The sequence below is a fragment of the Rhea pennata genome, chromosome 3, assembly GCF_028389875.1.
Source record: "Rhea pennata isolate bPtePen1 chromosome 3, bPtePen1.pri, whole genome shotgun sequence".
Taxonomy (NCBI): Eukaryota; Metazoa; Chordata; class Aves; order Rheiformes; family Rheidae; genus Rhea; species Rhea pennata.
The window spans coordinates 96,241,539-96,262,356 of NC_084665.1; the positions used below are offsets into that span (position 1 = coordinate 96,241,539).

The following is a 20,818-nucleotide window of genomic DNA, read 5'->3' on the forward strand; positions in this document are numbered from 1 at the left end:
TGATGAAATGGATTGTTCTTTGGTTAATCAGGTGCACAGAGAAAAAATTGGAGATAATCTAAAAAGTTTACTCTTATGAGTTAAATAGTGCATGTCTGATACAAAGGCTGCTGCAAAATTGGTCTTCTTATTAGAACATTTCTGTGGAGGACTCTGTGGAGGAAGTTTACCAGTAAGGACCTTCAATTCAGTGACTTTCCATCTGAGCTGATAATGACCAAGAGAGCCAACAAGAGATCAAGATGCTACATTGAATGATCTAGTAGTGTCTTTGAAAAGAGGCTCCATGAATTTAGTTAATATTAAAATGTCAAGTAGGAGGTCTCGAGGAACTATTAAGAAGGAGATGACTATTGGTGTCACTTGCTAATATAGTGGCAAGGTGACCTTGGAGCCAAGAGTCAACCAGTCTGTTTAAAATTGCAGCATCACAGACAAGGATCTTTGGTATCAGAGCCAACAGATCAGGCTGATGTTCTTAATTTGAGCATTTTCCATTTGAAGGAAGAGGTCTGCCTCGCAGATGAGTGTCCAATGCGTAGAAGGATTTCTTTCACCTGTTGAAGCACTGTTGACAAGAGACAGTTCTCGGCAGTGACATTTGAGTTGTCAGTTGCAATGGCTGCGCGTACGGACCTAACATCTGACACGTCCTCTGGGCTCATTTCCAGGCTGACTGGAAAGGTGGTTGGAATGGACGTGGGCAAATGATCTGTCAAGCTGTCCTGCCTTGTAGAAAACTTTAGAAAGAGCCTTACTATCTGACTTCATTAGCAATCAGTGGAAAAAGGGGAAGGAAATACAAGTAGCCTGTAGTCATCACCACATGCAATTATTTGATAACGAGCTACAGTTCGTTCTTCCTATTGCATTGAGAGAACTAACGCAAGAGTCTCCCTTCAGGAAAACATCGTCTTTCCTACGGATTTCTGCCCAAATCCCTTGCGGTTGCTGCCTGTCTGCCTGCTTAAGAGGAGCGCCAGGTCACTGATGCAACTGCGATCCGGAGCCAGTGAGGTGGCCCCCAGTAATAACATGAAGCTCACTGGCAGCAGAGAGGGAGTGACGCAGCTCTCTGCTTGTTGATTTATACTTTTACTGTGGGAATTTTGCCTGTCAAGATTCGCACTTCAAAATATTCAGGAAGATTAAGAGCCTTGGCAGTCTCTGGAGGGTGAATGCTAAGTTTAAGTTTTCGATGCAGGTAATTTCATAAGTTTCAATGTGGTTTGCTACTTTCTTGAAAGAGAAAGAAACTATTAGGTTTAAATTATTGCCGTTATATTTGGTTCAATGGATAGTGGTAGGCAAGGCTTTACACAACTGGAAGAACAGAACTATCCTGCGGAAGAAAGTTGCATCGCAATAGAAGTCATATGACAGTTTCAGAAATATGAAAGTGAAATAAAAATGCAAGTTTATTAAATAATAGGAAATAACTTTTCCAGGCAAGGTAATATACATGTAGCAAAACTACATAAAAATGGATTACAGTATTTTGGATTACAGGAAATATATTGGAAATCAAAAATCATTATTCTCCTTCTCTTTGATGTCAAATCATATGGCATTTTTTAGATATTGAAAGATGATAACAGAACTGTTAAAATATTTCAACTCTTAATAAAAATAATGATGAAAAGGAAGGATAAATTAACTATACTAGCAAACCTACTTGTGATGTAACAAATACAGCCATATAAGAAGTTCAGATAATTACCATGTTATTAATTGATATGTAATTAATTAATTAAAACGTTAATTACAGAAATCTCAATATTTATTCACTTAATATTTTTCACTCACCTGATTGCTCGGATGACAGTTTTAAGAGCAGGGGTCAGATCTTCTACTGATACATCGCACTGGCATCCTTTATCATCGTAAACATCATCTGTTCCCAGAGTCGTGTCAGCTGCAAAATATAACAGCAGACTAAACAATAAGCATTGAAAAACCTTTTCCTTATTTTTTTTCTAACTGTTTGAGAAGTGGTTCTGGAAAAATGGGGATTACAAATCAAAATAAGACAGAGCTTGATGAGTTTATGAATTACACGATGCACTTGTCTGTGTCTGCACTTGTGTCATGAAAGGACTGGATAGCCGGACAGGAGAACCATACACCAAGCAGACTGGTAAATGGTAGAATTGAAGAAAGGCCCTGTTATTTCTCAGCCTGAATGAATAGTGTAGTACCAGTATGTACCTTCCTGGCCTCTAACTTTGTTATCATCCCAATCACTGCTTCAAGGGAAAGTGCTGAGCTAATAAATGTAGTGGCAGAATCAAAAGACGTTTAAGTTGTGTTGTTATGTTTTTACCACCATGAATGAGCATGACATTTAAGGCAAAGCAGAAGATCCATTTCATTTACTGAGGAGGCAGTGGAATGATCCAACATTTTAACACAGGTAGAATAAATGCAGTATCTTTGTGGCAGAAATCAATAGAGAATGACATCCATCACGGATCAGCAGTTGCTCTTAAAACTTCTGAGCCATGTAAATACTACAGTTTGCCTTTGCAATAAGAGCTTAAGCCAAGTTACTGAATCTATTTCCCTGAAAGAAATTGATCCTCTATCCTTTCCTAACCCCGCTTCTGCTGCGGTACCATTTGCAAATTAATGAGAGTTCCCAGCAGTGCCCCAGGTTCCTGAACAAACACAGGAAACAGGGATGGATGTTCATCCCCAAAGGCCTACAGACCTCAAATGCCCTGGAGTGGCATTTATATAGATATATAATATATAATATATATAATATATAACATTTTTATATATGTGTATAGATATATAATATATAATATATAGATATATAATATATAATATATATATAGATAATGCAGGAAGGAAGACAGGGACACTACATGTCAGTATGCCATGTACGTCTTGAAGCTACAGGAGGTACAACAGCCTTAAACAGAGGTGTTTTTTCCCCCTAACCAGCCTCCCTTCCCCTGCGTAGGTGCCCAGATGGAGCGGCTTAGACTCACGGGAGGTGTATTTCAACTTGTAAGTGCCTCTACATGCTAAGGAAGAGCCTGTGAAATGAAAAAGTGACACAGAAAATAGAGAAAAAAGATGGGATTTGGTAGCCCTCAGTAATGGAGGAGGATTTCTTCCCAGCCCTATGTTTCTCCCTATATTCATGCTGTTACTTAAAACGTAGGCTTAGTCATCCAGAAACACTGCAAGTAAACTGCCTTAGGGGAGTTTTATTATAAGTAAATGTGAAGCAAAATCACACACAAATGTTTTGGGGTATATTTTTTGCAAGTTTCTTTTTCACAAAGATTGTAAGTGACGATAAAAAGCATTCTTTATCAGTTAAAAGGGCCTCAAATTTCGTATTTTTAAATCTAAAAAAGCTATTATCTTAGAATAAAGAAGACTGTACTAAGCTACATGTTCAGGAATAGGTATAGCTGCATCACTGTCTTCATAGATTTAATATTTGGCCGTAATAGTTTATTTTGATGAGATATGACTTGTAAAGTCATGGCCTCAAATGTTAACAGAGTCTTTAAAATATAAAGGTCATTAGTTTGAATACCATTTTTGGACAGGAACTGAAAAAATAAAGTTGTGGCATTGTTTATTTCCTTATAAGACCTTAATTTTATGTTGCAATGGGTTCACAGCTGGCACAGATCTGACAGGAAAAGGCAGCAAAGATCCTTTTATACTTTCCATGATTTTCATGATTCATGAACTCAGACTACCTCTGGCACAACTCAGAGCAGCCAAAGGGCAGTTTTTATTACTGTATAGAAAGAAAGTGAGATATCGACAGTAAGTGGCTTGGTTACACCCATGTGTCTGTGGCAAAGGGGAGAAGTGAACTTCCTCTGGTTTATAGATAACCCTCTAGAAAATCTTTGCTTTTTTGACTGTTGCTGAACTGGTACATCCAAGAGGAACATCTACTATAGCTGTGAAGAGCTGGAGGTTTTATCTTTACATCAGCTTAACACAGTGTAGGAAGAGAGATGATTTATAGCCAAGTTAATAATGTCTTTGTGTAACACATGAAGCAACCAAGTTCAAGCTTAAAAAAATTTTTTTTATATTGTAAAAGTGAAATTTTCTGTATTCAGCCTTTGGGATCTCCCCTGCCATGCTAGGATTGTAAGTCACGCTTCCAATGATGATACAAGTGCTTTTTTCTGGCACTCCAAAAGCTTTGCTACCGACTCTACTTATCTTATACATAAAACGTGTATGTCTCTCCATCTGTCCTGCCTACCAAATGTTTGGACCCCTGCCCAAAAATGTGATTAGCTAAAATAAACTATGTAGTTATTTTGTTAGGTCTAAAACTACCTAAAAGGCCACCTCCAAAGGTGCTAAGTATTTCACTCAACTCATTTTCCAGACATTATGTTTGATTAGCCTCTCCAGGAACCTCTCGCAGTGCTGAAATCTCCCAGCTCATTTCTAAATGCTGTACTAAAAATAGAGATATTTTACACTAATGGTAGTTCCAGTGGCTCTCTCGGGGTTGATTCTACTCAGTTATGCTGGTGTAAATTAGGCATAGTTCTGCCAAGGTCACAAGAGCTACAACTGTGTAACCCCGGTGAAACAGAAGACTCCAACCTGAAAGTTTAAAATAAACATGTTTCTAAACGATTCCCTTGCTGATAGAGTTCCCGGGTCCTTTGCCAAGTACAGCATCATTAATAAAAGGGCTTCTTTAATGCAGTATATTGTTGCAGAACTGTTTGGAGGAAAAAAAATGGTGCAATCTGTGTTGTTTTCCATGTTGCTCACATGTGGATAGAAAATTGGCAAAATTTTTAGACATGGAAAAATTGTTTTAAATTTAAGCTAGTGTCAAACTGAGATACTACTCTCAATAAATCAATTTTTTTCCTTCTAAGATTTCCATTGATACCGATTTCCCACATGAATTTGCCTCACTGCTGAGCAGGTACTCAGTATCACGTGTCAACAAAACTTAGGAGGAAAAGCCATAAATCCTGTTTGACTCACGTGGGAAACATTCGCATTTCTTTGCAACGCGGAGCTGACTTGGGAAGAAGTTTGGGAAACACATAGTGAGATTTTGGGAAAAACTCCAGTTTAAATACTCACTGAAATCAAAGTTCAGGCGCAGTGGCAGTTTACTCGTGCGCAAGCTCCAGAGGCAGCTGCTCTGCCTGAGCCCCGCCAACCTCACCGTCCCCCCCGCCATCCCTGGCTTTAGCACCGATTGATCCTTTCCTCTTGGGGACCCTCCATCACAAGCTAAACAGAGCAACTCAAACACCCCCTTCAGACAACACAGCTCTTAATTCCCACAGGGAGCCCAACAGTTGAAAGCTGCCATGTCTTTCCAGCTGGTTGCCTGGGCAGCTTGGGAGTCCCATCTTGATGATGGCCCGTGCTGGTATTTCCCAGTTTGACCCAGTGTGCAGTGCATGCATTCTTTCTACAAACTCCAGTCATTTATGACTCTCCCAAATGAATCAGCTAAAAATTACCCTGTTCTGGTCACTGACAAAAAATTTATGAGTTCATAGCAGCATTTCATATGTCTCTGTGCAAAACTTATGCGCAAGGCTTGATTTATTATTTTTGCAAATGTCACTTGTCATTTCTTAGAAGTGTTTTCTGTTTAACAACATACTTTGGCTTCAGTAAAACTGTGACACTGTTCTGATCATAGCTCCATACTTTCAATGTTAGTAACATATTTTAATTATTTGCCTGTTCAACGAAATAGAAAAGATTTTATAATCTTCTCTTTAATTTGTTTTCTGGGAACTGCTATATACTAGCAACCATAAGCTAGCATTGAATAAGTATATGTGCAGGCACCATGAAAGGGCCTACAGAAGTGCTCCTAACAGTCAACAGTAAAATGATTCCTAATATAGACTCTTTGACTGGTTTCTTGGAAGCCTGCAGAAGTGCTTAGATCTTCTGCTGACTGTACAGAAGGGCAATCGAAATCATTCTCCTGAGGCTAAGTACCCACCTGTTAGACACAGCAGATTCTAACATAGGTGCCTAAAGTTGACAGTCTGCCTGTAACTCCTTATTCACGTTACAGCATAGTAGTGTTTCAACTTGCTAAAAAAAGCACATCTGATTGTCATCAAAATGCATGACTCAAGGTGAGAAATGAATGGTGGCCTCGTTTTCACAGGTGCTAAGTTACACCAAGCTGTAATTTATTACTACCATTCAAAATCCAGGGTTCGAAATGAGAACTGAAGTTCAAGCAATTCATAATGCAACTCTCTAGTCTGCTCCACAGTCTAGTCTGAGCACAGAGCTGCTCTTGGCCATCAAAGATTGCAGTGAAGAATGCCCTGGCAGGGCACACTCATTTCTGTACTCATTTTCTGCATGAGTGGCCAGAAAGAAAAGGAGTTTTCACAGCTAACTTTGAGGCAAGTAAAATTAGCCATAAATTCAAAGTTGTTGGAGGACAGCTCATCCCACCTTAATGCAGAAGGGAAGCGTAAGCCTTTGGGAGGTGCCTTCAGACAGGTCGGCTACAGGAGAGGTGCTCAGACACTAGTGCAGTCTTAAACTCCAAACTGCCTCACTGTAAACAGCCACACTGAGGTCAGAGGACATCCCCTGTTCAAGAACGAATGTTGGAAGTGTAATATTCCCATTATTTTGTTCTTTTAGTCCCCTTCGAAAGTAATTCAGAACACCTATTACGCTGCTCTCAGTAATATCAGATGTGCAGCTTGGCTAGGTGTAGGATGCCCGCAAGCTTGGCACGTTTCACTCAGCTTTACACTGCCTTTGAAGTACCTTTCTTCATTCTGAGTGTTTGTTTTCAAGATTTAGGAATTTAGCCCATATTCTGTTAAAAAAAAAAAAAAAAAAAAAAAAAGGAGAGCTCCTGGATGTATTTCTCCTTCAGAAAATTATGGTAAGTATGAACATCTTCATGGTTTTCGTTCATATAATTCATACGATTTCCCTTCGTCAAAATAAAATGTGTCTCAGCCTAGTAAATTAAATTTCTTTTATGAAATCTCTCATTGGTTCACTTTTGCTATTTTCCTGTTTGTTGAGCCATGAATCCAAGTTCCCTTAACTGCTCCTAGCAATGATTTCCTTTCAAATTCTCCTCTGCTTTAAAGCAGAAACAAGCTGACTGTCTTTCAAGAAACAGTGCACACAAATTGTTTTAATCGTGATTGTTTACTAAGCTCCATAGGAAAAATCAACTGAAAAAAGCAACACTAATTGGAGTGGAACTTAAACACACGCCTAATGGCAAGAATATCCAAAGCTCTCCCAAACAGAGAAATGCAGCAGCACATGTTTATGTGCTTTGCAGAACAGAGGCCAGTAGAAGGAGGCCCAAGAGAGTGAATCGTATTTTTTTCTCGGTCCTGAAAGCAAGCAAGCAAGCAAGCAAAGGCTTTCTTCTAACTGTAACGGAAGGTAGGAGACAGGACAAGAACACTTTTATCAGATACTCTTCACATTAAATGTTTAATGTTTGTCTAGAAACCAACATAAAAAGCATTGGTAGTGTAGGACAGTATTCGTGAAATTCAGAGAGGAGAAGATAAGATGACAGCATTTGAGGACACTTTCTCCAAGAAGTTTTTACAGAATATTTGCCATTTCCACGCTTGAAAGAAATCTGGCAGCAGAAGAAAGAAACTGATGCCTCTCTGATAGCTGAGGCAGGCTGAAAGTGCAGGGCTTTACTGCATGCACTCTTAAGAAACTCCCTCTACCTTGTGACTTTTGTAAAGCACAACCTGAGCTGCCACCGTACAGGAGGTACCTATGGAGAGTGGGACAGTGCTCCACCCATATCCTCTTTCTTCTACCCTTTCTTCTCTCCTGAAAAAGTAGATTTCCAGATGAGGGACAGAAGAGGACATCAGACCTGGAATTTGTAGCTATAGTGCAGTATGGAGCTTTATAAACAGAATGTTATAAAGAATACCATCAACAACATTTTCTGTTTGAAATGTATTTCTAAACCAGCTCAAATTTGGCAAAGATGGAGGACAGGGTTGGTGGAGTGTTTTTTACATGTTGAGGATATACCTAGTCTCTTTTTTACATGCGCAATTATTTTAAGGTCAGAAGCTTATTTTATATTAGTTATCAAATAACCCATGCAAGTTCCAAATATCTAAAATGTTAGCATTCCCTGCTAATAACTCTCAATTATCTTTAGTCATTATTTAACTACTCAAAAATTTTTGGCACTGGCAATATTTCATGGAACAGCTCCCACTACTTAGTTAAAAAGGAGTCCTTTTCATTTTGAGTGATGATTTGGAGAACTAGGAGACTTTCTAAAAACAATTCATTATATGCACAATAATTCTGCAGTAAAAATTGCAGATCTTATTATAAATAGTGGCACATTAGCCAACAAGTTTAGCTTGAGAAGAATAAGAAAGAAAAATGATGGGTTGCTCTAAAGTGATTTTTCATGCATGTATGCATGCTTTTAGTGTATATGTATATACACACCTCTGCTATTCTACATACACTACATAAAAGATATTTATGTAGAACTAGGAACTAATGGGCTAAGTGTCATGCCTAATTGACTGTCTCTTCACGTGTCCTTACAGCACACGTCAGTTGATATGGTTATAAGGACTAATGCAAGCCCTAAGCACTGGGAAATTTCCAGGTCCTGTTGTCTGAAGGGGATTTTAGTTGTAGGCAAAGGCATTTTGTCCCTGAAGGCTAGCTCTGCTCTTTTGCATTCTCCCTTGCCCATCCTTGGAAAAAGCAAAGGTTTCCAGGTGAGATGGGAGGATGCCAGCATTAGCTTCAGAGAGCTACAAAACAGTCGCCGTGCAGGATTTCACCAACAACATTTCATAAAAATGACAGCATTGCTAAAATATTTCAGATTTGGTGCAAGTGGTGGTTGGAAGGTTTTATGAGTATCCTTTCAGAATGACTTTGTAACTCATGTTCTCCACTCACTACTGAAGAGTGAAACTCATGCAAATAATGCCTCTCTCCATATGGTGCTCTGCTTTTCACCCTCACTGAGAAACTGAGAAGCTCAGCTCACTTGTGACCCCTGAGTAAGTGCTCAGTTAAGTGAGCAAAGGTACATACCGTGGCAGACTATAGAGACAGAGACTAAATTACAGACTCATGTGGCTAGGTCCTCCGCTGGAATAAACTGAAATAACTCCTCCAAACCAATGAACCGTACTATTTACACAAAATGAAAAAATGACTTGGAGCTTTGATCAGAATGCTAGATTATTTTTATAAGATCTTACTAATTAACTACAGTGACAACTGTAATAAATGAGAGCTCTACCATCAAGTTAAACAATCACATGAACATAAATCTCCTGTCTAGCACAGACTGATATATTACTAATAAAATGTCTTTTTATCTCATCATATATGGGCTTGTATAAGTTGAGCAGCTTGATTTTGACATCATGCAGCTTCATTTTGAATCAGCAAATTGAAGCTAACTGAGATGTAAAAGCAACCAAACTAAGGACCTTTGCTACATTAGCTGAACCTTATATGGGGTCAAGATGTTTGTGCTACTGAAAGGAAAACCTGTCATTTTTGCAATACATAAATAATGTGGTAGTAACTGAGGACATGGGGGCTGAAATGCACGACTGCATTCTTTCCATGGTTTTTATAATATACTCTACCCTGAGGATTTTATGCAAGTACTCTGTAGGGAATGAAAGGCTAGAGTTCATGTGAGCATACAACGTTCGGAGATGGTGCAGAAATCAAGTATTTCCTTAGAGAGTTCCTTTTAATTAATCAAATGAAATATGTTTGTAATATCTCCTGTGCTGAACACTTTTGGTGTTTTATTCAAAAAGCCACACAATAGCTCTAGGTTGCAATAAATGCCCAATAACTCATGCAAAAGCTTGGAAGCAGAGGATGGTAGAATACAAATGTAACAGGGCACATTTGTCCCTTACCGAGAACTGCATGTACAATGCACTATCTATTCTTTATTTCAACTGTGGCAGTACAAGACTGGAACAGAATTTAAGCAGAAAAAGCTGTGTTCCCTACACAAAGAAGCAAGCAGAAAAAAACAAGCCTTGGATTGTAGGTGTCTGCAGATGAGAGATTTTGTGAGACGAGTCTCGGTCTGATCTACACCAGCAAATACAAGAAGGCACAGGCACAGTGCGTTAAGCAACAGCGTGAGATCACGTGCACTGTTTAACTCTCTGCACAGCCTCCAGCACAGGTTTGGCCTGGGCCAACTCCCTCTCCTGGATGGTTCCCGCCACAGTTCATGGGATGTGTTGGGGACCATTCCCTACAGGGAATCCACAATCCTATTAACAGCGCAGTTCCTTATCTCTTCATCATTCCGTAAAACACTTGCAAATGATTCTTGTATCCTTCTGAGGATACGCACTGTAACACAGTCTACCATTCCTGAGGCCTCCACAGATCTAGTGGTGAGGAATTCCGTTGTATCTGCTTAGTACTGACAATTCCCTTTAAAAGTTACAACAGGGATTGGAAATACAGCATCCTGGCACCATTGCCACTAATTTTTGCACGGTCTCATCTTCAACAAGAGTTCTGGCAGCTGCAAGCCACATTTCAGCTGAGAGTGGACATATATTTAAAATCAGATTGTGTAAGTCTTAGTTTTCTATTTAGCTCCCCTACACTGTTGTTAAAGCTCTAGAGAGTGTCTGCAGCCATCAAAGCTTCCTCAGGTTCGGATTCAATTTGCAAATGCACATATGTAGCTGAAATAATTGCTACAGTTGCCAGGCCCACTTTGGCAATAACAATAAATGCTTTATAGGCAGTTTCAAAGCACTGTCGCTTCCCATAAATAAAGACATTTATGCAACAGTTTTGGTCATACTGTTCTAAGATAGCTATGCCAATATCCTTTTGGGAGATACCTGTGTGTTTTAATCACTGCCGAGGTACCTCCTTCAATGATCTTAACCTGCAGCAGGGCAGTGTTAGCAAGCTTTTCTTAATGTCTAGCCTAAGAGTAAGACTTTTCCATCATGTTATCTATTAGCTGCCTTCCATAAACTCCTATCTGGATTAGAAATCTTCCTTTACATGACAAACTCTTAACTGCTAGCATTGAGGTTTTCTAGCGGTCTCTTTCTGATTGTTTTGGCCCCAATTCTAACTTTGTCTTATATCAGAACTTAGTCAAGACTGCAAAATTGCTGCATTGGCTCATCTGCCATAGATTATTCTAATAGACTTTAATAATTCTGCTTTCCTTCAGAAATCTGTGCTCATAATGTACATTTATTCCTCCATTTTATTTTATAGAGTGCTGTGTGCCTCACCTACACAGCAAAGTAGTTCCTCCTCAATTGGAGCTAACTGAAAATCATTCAGAACCCCAAATTTCATATAGTTAACCAAAACCAAAGCAAATACCTGTCTTCTCTTTTGGAAGGTGAAGTCCATTTTTCCATGAGATAACTAACATAAACTTTTGGCACTTCAGATTCAGTGTGCAAAGTGAAGCACTCTTTGTGCTTCTTTGAATCATTTAGAGCATTTCCAGAGTTTTACTCTGATGGGATTTCTGATGGCATGTTCTTACCCTCCATATTTCACTACTTCGCTTGCCCCCCGCACCATGTACTACTAGGCAGGGTGTCTGGCACAGCTCTGAATTCTGCCCAGTCAGCCTTGCCCAATATAAGCCTTAGGTTAGAAGGGTCATTGAAAATACCATTTTTTCTCCTCTCAGACTACAGAGAGGTAAGAATCGTCAGAGGAAAGAGCAGTTAAAGGGTACTGTGCTGAGTCCAGATCTTCATCTAGAAAAGGGTGGCTTCTAGTTCAGCTGGAATGTCAGTACATGCCAAAATAATTAATCCTTCAGCTGGAGAATACCGCAAGGAGGGAAACTAGAGCATCTGACAACTGAGAGATATGAATAAAGTGTTGCAAATGCTGTATTTTCACCCAGTGAAAGATGTGAGATGTTCTAACCTAAATGTATAGTTTCTAGATCCTTTCCATTAAGCTGTCAATTATAGAATGCATAAAAACTGTGAAAACAGTAACAAATATGGGGGAAAAAAAAGAATGTATCAAGACTGATAACGCCTGTCTTTTGCTGCAAATGTACTGTGTGAGGTAGCAGGGAGTTGCCTCTCAGCAGTGAGCATACTGGACATCCATTTGATGATACCAGTCCTAGAAGTAGCTGGACTGGGTCCCAGAGTGGAAACTTGGCATTCACTTACATGTTGAGGACAATGGAAGCTGTTCCTCCTGCCACCGATGAGAAATTGGTCATATCTGTTGGCCCTTTTTCATAAGGGTGGACTTGTAGCTGGAAACTGCTGACATGGAAACTGCTTGCACTCGCTCTGAGGAGCTGGAAGATCTTTAAGGGTTTATGCACAGCTATGAACTTGTTGTTATTATTATCTTTTATCTACAGAAATACCTGAGGTGCCATTTATGCCACCTTTTCCATCAAGCAGAGACAATAACAGGGAACATGATCTTCTCATGCAGATGGTTCCTATAAATGACAATATGTACAAGACGAAATCCAGGGCAATGCTTACGAAATGTTTCTATAACAAATGGGCTGGTGAAAAAGTAAATGGGCTCTTGAGTGAGGTATAGGCTGAGAGACTGGAACACATGTGAATGGCTGAGACTCTGGCGGTGTGCTCAACAAATTGCTCTGCTATTAGTTCACTTCCAGAGGCTGTGCAAGTTACAAGGGTTTAACCTATGAAGTCATTTCTGGCTTGTCTTTTGGGGAGATACGCATGCTATCTAACTGATTACATAGGAAGCCTACATTTAGACAGCTTCAACTACACTCTGGTACCTACAGCGTCTCTGACTTCCCATTTCTAGGCAAAAGATCTTGTCCAGCTCTACGTTGGCAGGAGGCAGGCACCACATATGCTGTATGCTGCAATTTTCCTGGAAGACAAGCCAGGCCATTTGCCCCAGAAAGGGGCAAGGGATGGTGAGCCACATGGATAACCGAGACCTCAAGAGATGGATGACATGGTACATCCCAGTGGCTTGCGGTAACAAAGACAAACTCAGGATTTGTGTCTCTGAGGCTCTCTACAGGGGCAGGCTAGCCTGGAACGATGACCTTAGCAGTCGTGGGTGGTTCATCTCGTTAGCCCTCCAGGAAATGTTTATTTACCCAGACTTTTCCTGAAGAGAGGTGTTGTGTAAGATTTTTCTTAGATGAGGGATGGGGTATTTCAGTTCTACGGGTATTCTGCCAACCTACATGTCTGTAATAATATGTGCTGTAAAAAAGAAGCAGATACCTAAATTACACTCGTCTGAATATTTTTACCGACAATTGTTAGAAGTAACATGAATGATTGCAATCATATAAACGGATAAGGTTCCACTTCCATACTTTGATCAACGGATTCACTCTGTACCTTTCACACCCAGTCAGTGACACTCCCTCCTTCCACAGACAGTTCCCTCTACTTTTTTTCAGTGGGTCCCCTAGGAAAGAATAAAACACTCCTAAATGGGGAAAAATGTGGCTATAGAAAACTAAATCCCTGGTGAAGTCTGGGGCAGAAGTAACACCCCAAACAACATCCTTTCAGTGCAAGTGTCTACAGAAGGCTAGCTGCTTGGCTCTCCTTGCTCCTGCCTGTCATAGGGCTGCTCTTACCAGGCTCCAATTTGATAAGCCTTTGTAGATGAAAATCTTTCACTAAAGCAGCTACTTTAATGCAAAAGAGGATCTTAGCCAGCAAGTGGAGAGCAGAGAGCGGCAACATCAGGCACTCCAGAGAGCATATGAAAGGTTGCATTCCCATCTGCTGCTGGCTCAGCAAGGCATTTTCACAGAGATCCAGTTCTTCATGTATTAGCAGTCCTTTCTACATCTAAAACAGCTTTTAGAAAGCAATACATAAAAGCAGTTGTACTGGTTTTGTTTGCTAAAGCCGCCTACCTTTACTCCTCCCAACAGTAAGGATTAAAAGTTAAAGGATGACCTAACGGGTCACATTCAAAGCGCTGGTGTTTGACACCATGAGCAGCCTGGCAACAGTATGCAGTGGAAAATAGGGAAAATTCCTACCATCAACCGCTGGTTTTGGCTGGGAACTCTTCAGCCGCAGTGATGGCCTGAAGCGGGTCCGGTCATTGAAGCTCCAGCTCTTCTGAACCTTGGTCGGGCTCCCTTCCGTAGCAATGTCGGCGCTTGGCGACCGGCGATCCCCGACTGAAGACTGCCTGTTCTTAATACTTTGACCTCGTGGGCTGGCCATCCGAACCCGCTCTTTGAAACTTAACTTTTGACTGTGAGGAAGAGAAATATATTTTATTTCATAGCTCCTGTACTCCATTTCCTTCTATCATAGGCAAATGATTTCTAAAAATTCTAAGCAGTATTAATCAGTTTCTTACACACTTCTATTTTCATGGAATATATTTCATCTGAGAATGAAACTGATTTGAAATAACTGTTGTTTGATAGAGGCATTATCAATGACTGTCTATCTCACAGGACCTTGTAATGGAAATTAAAATTAACAAATAGAAACAAAATTAAGCCAATTATTACAGATTAATCTCTAAAATATTTTTTCATTCTTTGAATTTTTATCATGTTTATTTCCATGTTAGTTGGCCCAGCTCAGTGCATTTCTGACCATCTCTACAGATAATCAAGAAAAAAAAAGTATTTATTATTACTGCATGCCATGTAGTTATTTATAAGCAGGCAAGAACATTGCTGTTAGTATACTCATGCTTTTTCAAGATGTGGCACCTTCCAACATTTCATACGCATTGTTAGTGAACACTCATATTCAGAATCCCTTGTTACAGCACTTATTTGGACAAGACAGAAACAGGAGTAACACAACATCCAAGAGACGACTATGATCAGTGTGATGACTGATTAATGGAAATGTAATGTTACACTGTATGCTCAATAAAGTCATTATCTGAGACCAAGCTGGGAGCTTATTACCTGCAGCAGGCTCTACTTTAAAAAAGAATTACAACAGCCCAGCCGAGCTAATGATTGTGATTGCTTGATCAAAGCTGGCCTGTATACTTGCAGTTGGCCAACAGTAAGCTGATTTTTTTTCTTCCTGTGTTTATGACGTTTGCCTTCCAGTCAGCAGAATGTGGCATGTGTAGAGTTTCTACTTCTCAGTACTTAAATTACTTTCGTTCACATCTGAAAATATATGATGGACCTGTTGTGATGACCCCAAGGATCTGCATGTATTTTTCGTTATCTAGCCCTTATGTTTTTGTCTGGCTCTTCTTGAAGCAGAAGGCACAAAGGGAAAACAAAAATTAGTTCTGATACTTGGTTTGGAAACAAGCGTGTGTTTTATATATAAGTTTAAGTTCAATCACTTGTAGAACCTTCTTGATCAAAGGTCAAACCTACTCTTGCAGAGGAAGAGATGGAGTAGGCAATGCACTAGTCTTACTGCACTGGAGTAGGATTGAGGGGTTCTTTTAGAACACCTATGGCAAAGACAGTCTACTTGTAAATTATAATTGTACCTGAAGGTAAGACACTTTCTAGTTTGCTCACACTCTTTGCATTTAACTTCAGCAGGTCACTAAGAGATGTTTTCAACGGAAAGTAATTCTCCAGCTGATTAACTAATGCTAAAATACGCTATTTGGCTCTTAGATGTTTAACCAACTGCACACTAAAAATACAGTGTTAATATGTAATTATATGAAATGAATGTAATTATAAACTTTTGTGGTTGTGAAATGTTTAGATAATCAGATATCTTTTCCATGCATAGCAGAGCAGAGCATTTCAGTCTGAATACAGACATCACTGAAACTAGAAAGGATGCAGTTTGTTGCAAGCAAAGCACATGCTGAAACACTTATAAGTTTGAAGAATGCTATAAAATAAGCACAATAATAGAAAGATTATTAGATAAATCTGTTTCTATATGGCATGTCAAATCACTTGAAAGAATACCTTTAGTATAATTTCTCAATCTAACCCCCTTCCTCCCTTGTCCAAAGTAAGCAATTGTTGAAACAAACACATGATGGTGCTGGAAATGTCATCTCCTTCCATTGCAAATTGTTATCTGCACCTGCAGGACTAAATCCTGTTGTGTATTCAATGCAAAAGACCCTCAGAACCTACTACTTGAAAGAAAAGCAAGTTCTAAAATGTAATTTTCAAGGAAAATTACATTTTATGATTTAATTACATTTCAGTTGAGGAATCTTTTGAATTGTATGATTTCATGATGACATAATCTAGGAAGTATTTATTGCACATTATTGCATGCTATACAGCATGAGCAACACAATCAAAATGCACTTCTTTTAGGTACTATCTCTATACATCTGTCCAACATACTATATTTACTCATCTTAGGGCTTAGATTTCAGGAAAAGCAATTCAATCATGAAATCAAATTATTATTTTCTGGACAAATCTTACAAGTAAAAAAAATTTCCGGACAGCTTTCTTCCTCTTGCACTAATTAGAATGAAAGGAAAATCGATAAACTAGTCATAATTAAGATCACTATGGGCCATAATTTTTATTATCCCAGTAACTCCAAACTAAAAATGAAAACAGAAAATGAAAAAAGCACACGTGTTCTTACGCCAATTAATTTGTACTAATGTAAACAACATCTGCCTTTGAATGATTTGGGCACATGGTTATAGGCTCATTTCATTTATAAAAACTGAATTGTAAGAAATGGCTACTTAACCTGAATATCTTTAGTTCTCCAAATCAAAGCAATGAGGCTATAGTGAAAGGAACAGTAGACACTTCATCTGTACTAGAGACATTTGCAAAAATGCAACACAGAGAATGAAAATACTAATTTATAACGCCGACCTCACACTTGAACCCCCTGCTTTGCAGTAATGGCAATGTAACGGCATGCCCATGCGGAGAGTGCTGAGCCATGAACTGCCACAGAGCAGCTGGAGGATGGGTTTTTTAGGAACTCTGTTTTGGCTCTTGAGTAGAAACTGCCCGAAGACACCAGTTGTAGCAGTTCCTCGCTCTTGGGTCCCTCTTCCTATTCTGAGACTGGTGGGAAATGCTCAGATGGAGCATTTCTGAAGTCACTGGGTCCCACTCAACTCCCTGGGCACAGGCATAACCTGCACTGCTTGCAGCAGTGGGGAATTCATGCCTAGCAGTAAATCAGTGCCCTTGGAAGAACCCTGTCATGAGACTCTCCTATACACAGCAGAAAACATATTATGGAGGAATCACTGAATTGAAGCATTTTCCGGGCACCCTGACCAGGATTTTCTTGCACTGAAAGTATAGCTCCTGGCTCTTGATGCTCTGTTGCAATGGAGGTGGAGATTGTAGATCACTTCTATGCCATTTCAAGCATCTTTGGACCATTTTTCACTTGAACTAGGGGCCACTGAAGCTTTCTGAGCCCTTTACTCTGAATTTAGTGTTGGTTGGATTAGCACTGTCCAGTGTCTCATTAAAAATCCTTCACCTCTTGCAGGACTTACCCAATTACATTTTTTCTCTTTCCCTTTTCTCCTCTCTTTTACAAAGTAGTCAAAGGAAATAACCTGAGTTAACATAAGTCTGTTAATACCCATGGGAAATTCACAAATTCCTGAAAATCCCAAAACTTAACTCGAATTTTGGTCCAGAAGAAACACAGAATCTGGAAAATGAATATCTAAATGCTTTCTGAAACACACGGCTTCCTGAATCAAACCTAAGTGACAAGGATTTGAGAGAACCACAACTGTCCCCAGTCCTCTATCTATATATTATCATTTATTTTATCTTATGTGATTAGCAGTTTTTTCCAGCTAGTTTATATACACAGCTACTTTCTATTGCAATCTTCCTTGACAATGGCAATCTCTTTAGAGAAGATTGTTAATCTTCTCTTGAAGGCTGCAGGTTTTGGTATATATTCATACAGATAATGCTGGAGCCTTGAAGCATGTTGGAGATCAGTTGCAGCTGGAACCACTGGGAAGAACGCAGATGATTTCTCTCTAATTTTTTGTCTTCTGAAAGATTAGTTGTAGGGTCTGACCACTCATTCTTCCTGATCAGTACGTGCACGAACCATTCACTTCCCTCTGATAGTGAAGGACTTTGCAGTTCTTTTTCTTTCTTTTGTAAATTTTATGTTTTCCATCATTGATTTATGAAAGAATAGGTGTTTAGCGACACTAGAGGTCACTGTAGCTTCACTGCAAGGGCAATGAACACTTGCAGTGAATCAAATGACTAGATTTTATAAGATTTATTTTAATTGATAAATGCTAATGAATATTTGCTTTTCTTGTCTGTACTTACAGCTCTATCTGTCTTCCATGGATCATCTTACTATAGTTTTTGGTGAACTCAACATCTCTTTAGCTCCCTGTCCCACTCCCCTATTACCTCTACCTTCCACTACATTTGTGGTCAGTCTCATCCTCCGCCCTTCTTCAACCTCAGACCTGCAGCACCTTCCCACCAGTTGCAATTCATGATCTGTTTTTCAGCTTTTCAATATCAATTTTCAGTAACTAATTTTCAATAAATATGAATGTTGATTCTTACCAAGCCAACAGACGACTTTACCGAAATTAAGCTAAATTGAACAAATGCAAGTGCAATAGATAGGACAGTAAAGTCTAACACCTGAAGTTCAAGTGTTTAAGTCTGCTCCACCAGTCTCATCCTAGAAGTGTGAACCCAAGAAATATGGTGTTATATCTCATACCTTCAATGAGTAATAACAAGAATTTCAAGATGTAATGTCTAAATTTTCAAATAGAAAAAAAAATGTGTATTTTTTCCTTCTTCAAAACAGTTTCTGATTAATAGAAACTATTTTTCTTCATTTTTTATCATCAGTTTGTGCTTCTATTAATTTTTAAATTATTTGTTAAAAATATGGAAAATTTGTTACAATGTGTAGTTATAAATCAAGGGATTCTTCCCCTAAGATCCCTTAAGATATCCTTAAGATCTGGAAATTACCATTTTTGGTAAGAGCCAAAGTGTCAGTAGAATTCAGCTGAAGCTGATGGCTGTTTTCACATGCATTTCTCCACCTCATAGATACAGGAGGCAGGCACAGCTTCAAAAAGCTGTGTCCAAGGGGATTCTTCTATGTTTTAACAGTTGATATTGCCTAACATGTTATATCTTAATATTCCCCACTAATTATTATTTATGTGACAGAGAACTCAACTTCTACGGCTATAAAAATCCTCTTGGACTTGGGGAAATGTCGTTATCCAAATATTCAACAACTGTTGTAGGTATCGGCAGGATAATACATTCCAAAAAGTTCAAGTCTCAGGCAGAGGCGGGAAACCGGGCTGAGCAAACCACGGCGTGCTGCACACTGCAATTGTCCGGCCAGGTGAACTTCAAAGAACAGGTGTAATTGCCATTGTATTAATGGAATTGCAGGCAACAAGCAAGGAGGGGAATTACAAGCATTTAAAGAAAATCAAGAAACATCCTTTGGAGGAGTCAGGAACTTTAAAGCGCTAAGAAGGGGAAGTCAATGAATCATGCACCTGATGTTAGTTGGCATTCTCAAACATCATGTGAATAGGCAGGATGCTGAATACCTATGTTTCCGAGGGGTGTACATCCTGAAGAGCTTCTGTTTATTACTACAAAGCTTACTAGGAGCGAGGGGAAATAGAGGACCATGTTACTAAGCATTCTGCTACGAGCCAGGGGTTAGGTTTTCCAAACCAAATTAGATTCTTGATCGCTGGCTGTTTCTTTTTCACATGGTGCATGCAAAGACAATAATTTACATTAAACCTACTTTTAGAAACAGACATGATACAGCAGCATATGGAGAGAATTCTAGAGTATAGCTTACTTGGGTGTCTCAGAGCAGGGGACAATGATACATTTTTTTCTCCAAACTCCTATGCTAGCAAAGCTCAACCATATTGCACCACAGCAAGTTGCCTGAGTAGGGGATCCTTACTCAGGGCCACTATTTAAAATGGTAAAAGAAGCCTACACTAGATGGGTGAAATTCATTCTTTGCAGAGAAACAATGTGTGGCCTACGCACAGCTTAAAATCGTTTGTGCTCTCAGTATGTTCCTTCCTGCACAGGAAGAACTTCAGCCACAATGTATAATTGAGCAGAAATAAATATTATTTGCACTCAGTATGTGTATTTATAGATATAGTGAATTTAATATACAGGATTTTAAACTGCTTGCAGAACTCTAACACTGATTTACCGAACCATCCCATCTGCAGCATGGAAAACACCAAAAAGGTTGCCTCCCATTACTTTGATAAACGATTAACTAGAACACCTGTGATATTTTGAGAAACAGAAAATATAATGTGTTGAACATATTTTTATTAAATTTAGCATGGAGCTACCACCTCATCAGCACAGCTCGCTTTCTCAAAGAGCCAGCAACATTTAGTTGCCTAATGAAAGGCCACAGGTCTCTATAGACGATGAAATTCAAAAATTTGTGTTTGTAAACACAAAATTCATTTTAATAAGTAATAAAAGTTATCTTTTACCTAAAGCAAGAAACACTTTTCTCTGCTGTTATTAAAATGAAGTAAAGAGCAAAGAGCATATTCAGAAAGCAATCCAATGCACTGCTAGTATAAACATATCTTAATTTAAAGAGTGAAACAAGAAGCAGCTTACTTAGTTCACATAGCATCCCATGCAAATCACTCAGCATTGCATTAAGAAAGAAGTTAAATAATCGAGGACAGTTACCTCTAAGTACGTTGCAGCAGTTTGCATTTACACTTTTACCACAAAAGACCACATACACAACATGTATTTTAAATGATAGAAACATATAGCAATATATCAGCATAAGAACTA

The 20,818-nt window shown here is 39.1% G+C and overlaps 1 protein-coding gene across 6 annotated transcripts in view; it reads right to left on the bottom strand.

Moving 5' to 3' along the window:
- The window catches only part of KCNQ5 (potassium voltage-gated channel subfamily Q member 5), a 300,316-nt gene that overhangs the window by 11,231 nt on the left and 268,267 nt on the right, over nt 1-20,818 (bottom strand). For 3 of the 6 annotated variants that reach the window (XM_062571068.1, XM_062571069.1, XM_062571067.1), the window contains 3 exons: nt 19,564-19,620; nt 14,060-14,280; nt 1,807-1,915 (listed from right to left, as the gene is read on the bottom strand). The exons of 1 other annotated variant lie outside the window; for it this stretch is intronic. In XM_062571068.1, the coding sequence (XP_062427052.1) occupies nt 1,807-1,915; nt 14,060-14,280; nt 19,564-19,620 (387 nt within the window). The remainder of the gene's footprint in view (nt 1-1,806; nt 1,916-14,059; nt 14,281-19,563; nt 19,621-20,818) is intronic. 2 more of the 6 variants (XM_062571072.1, XM_062571070.1) reach the window with 1 other exon arrangement.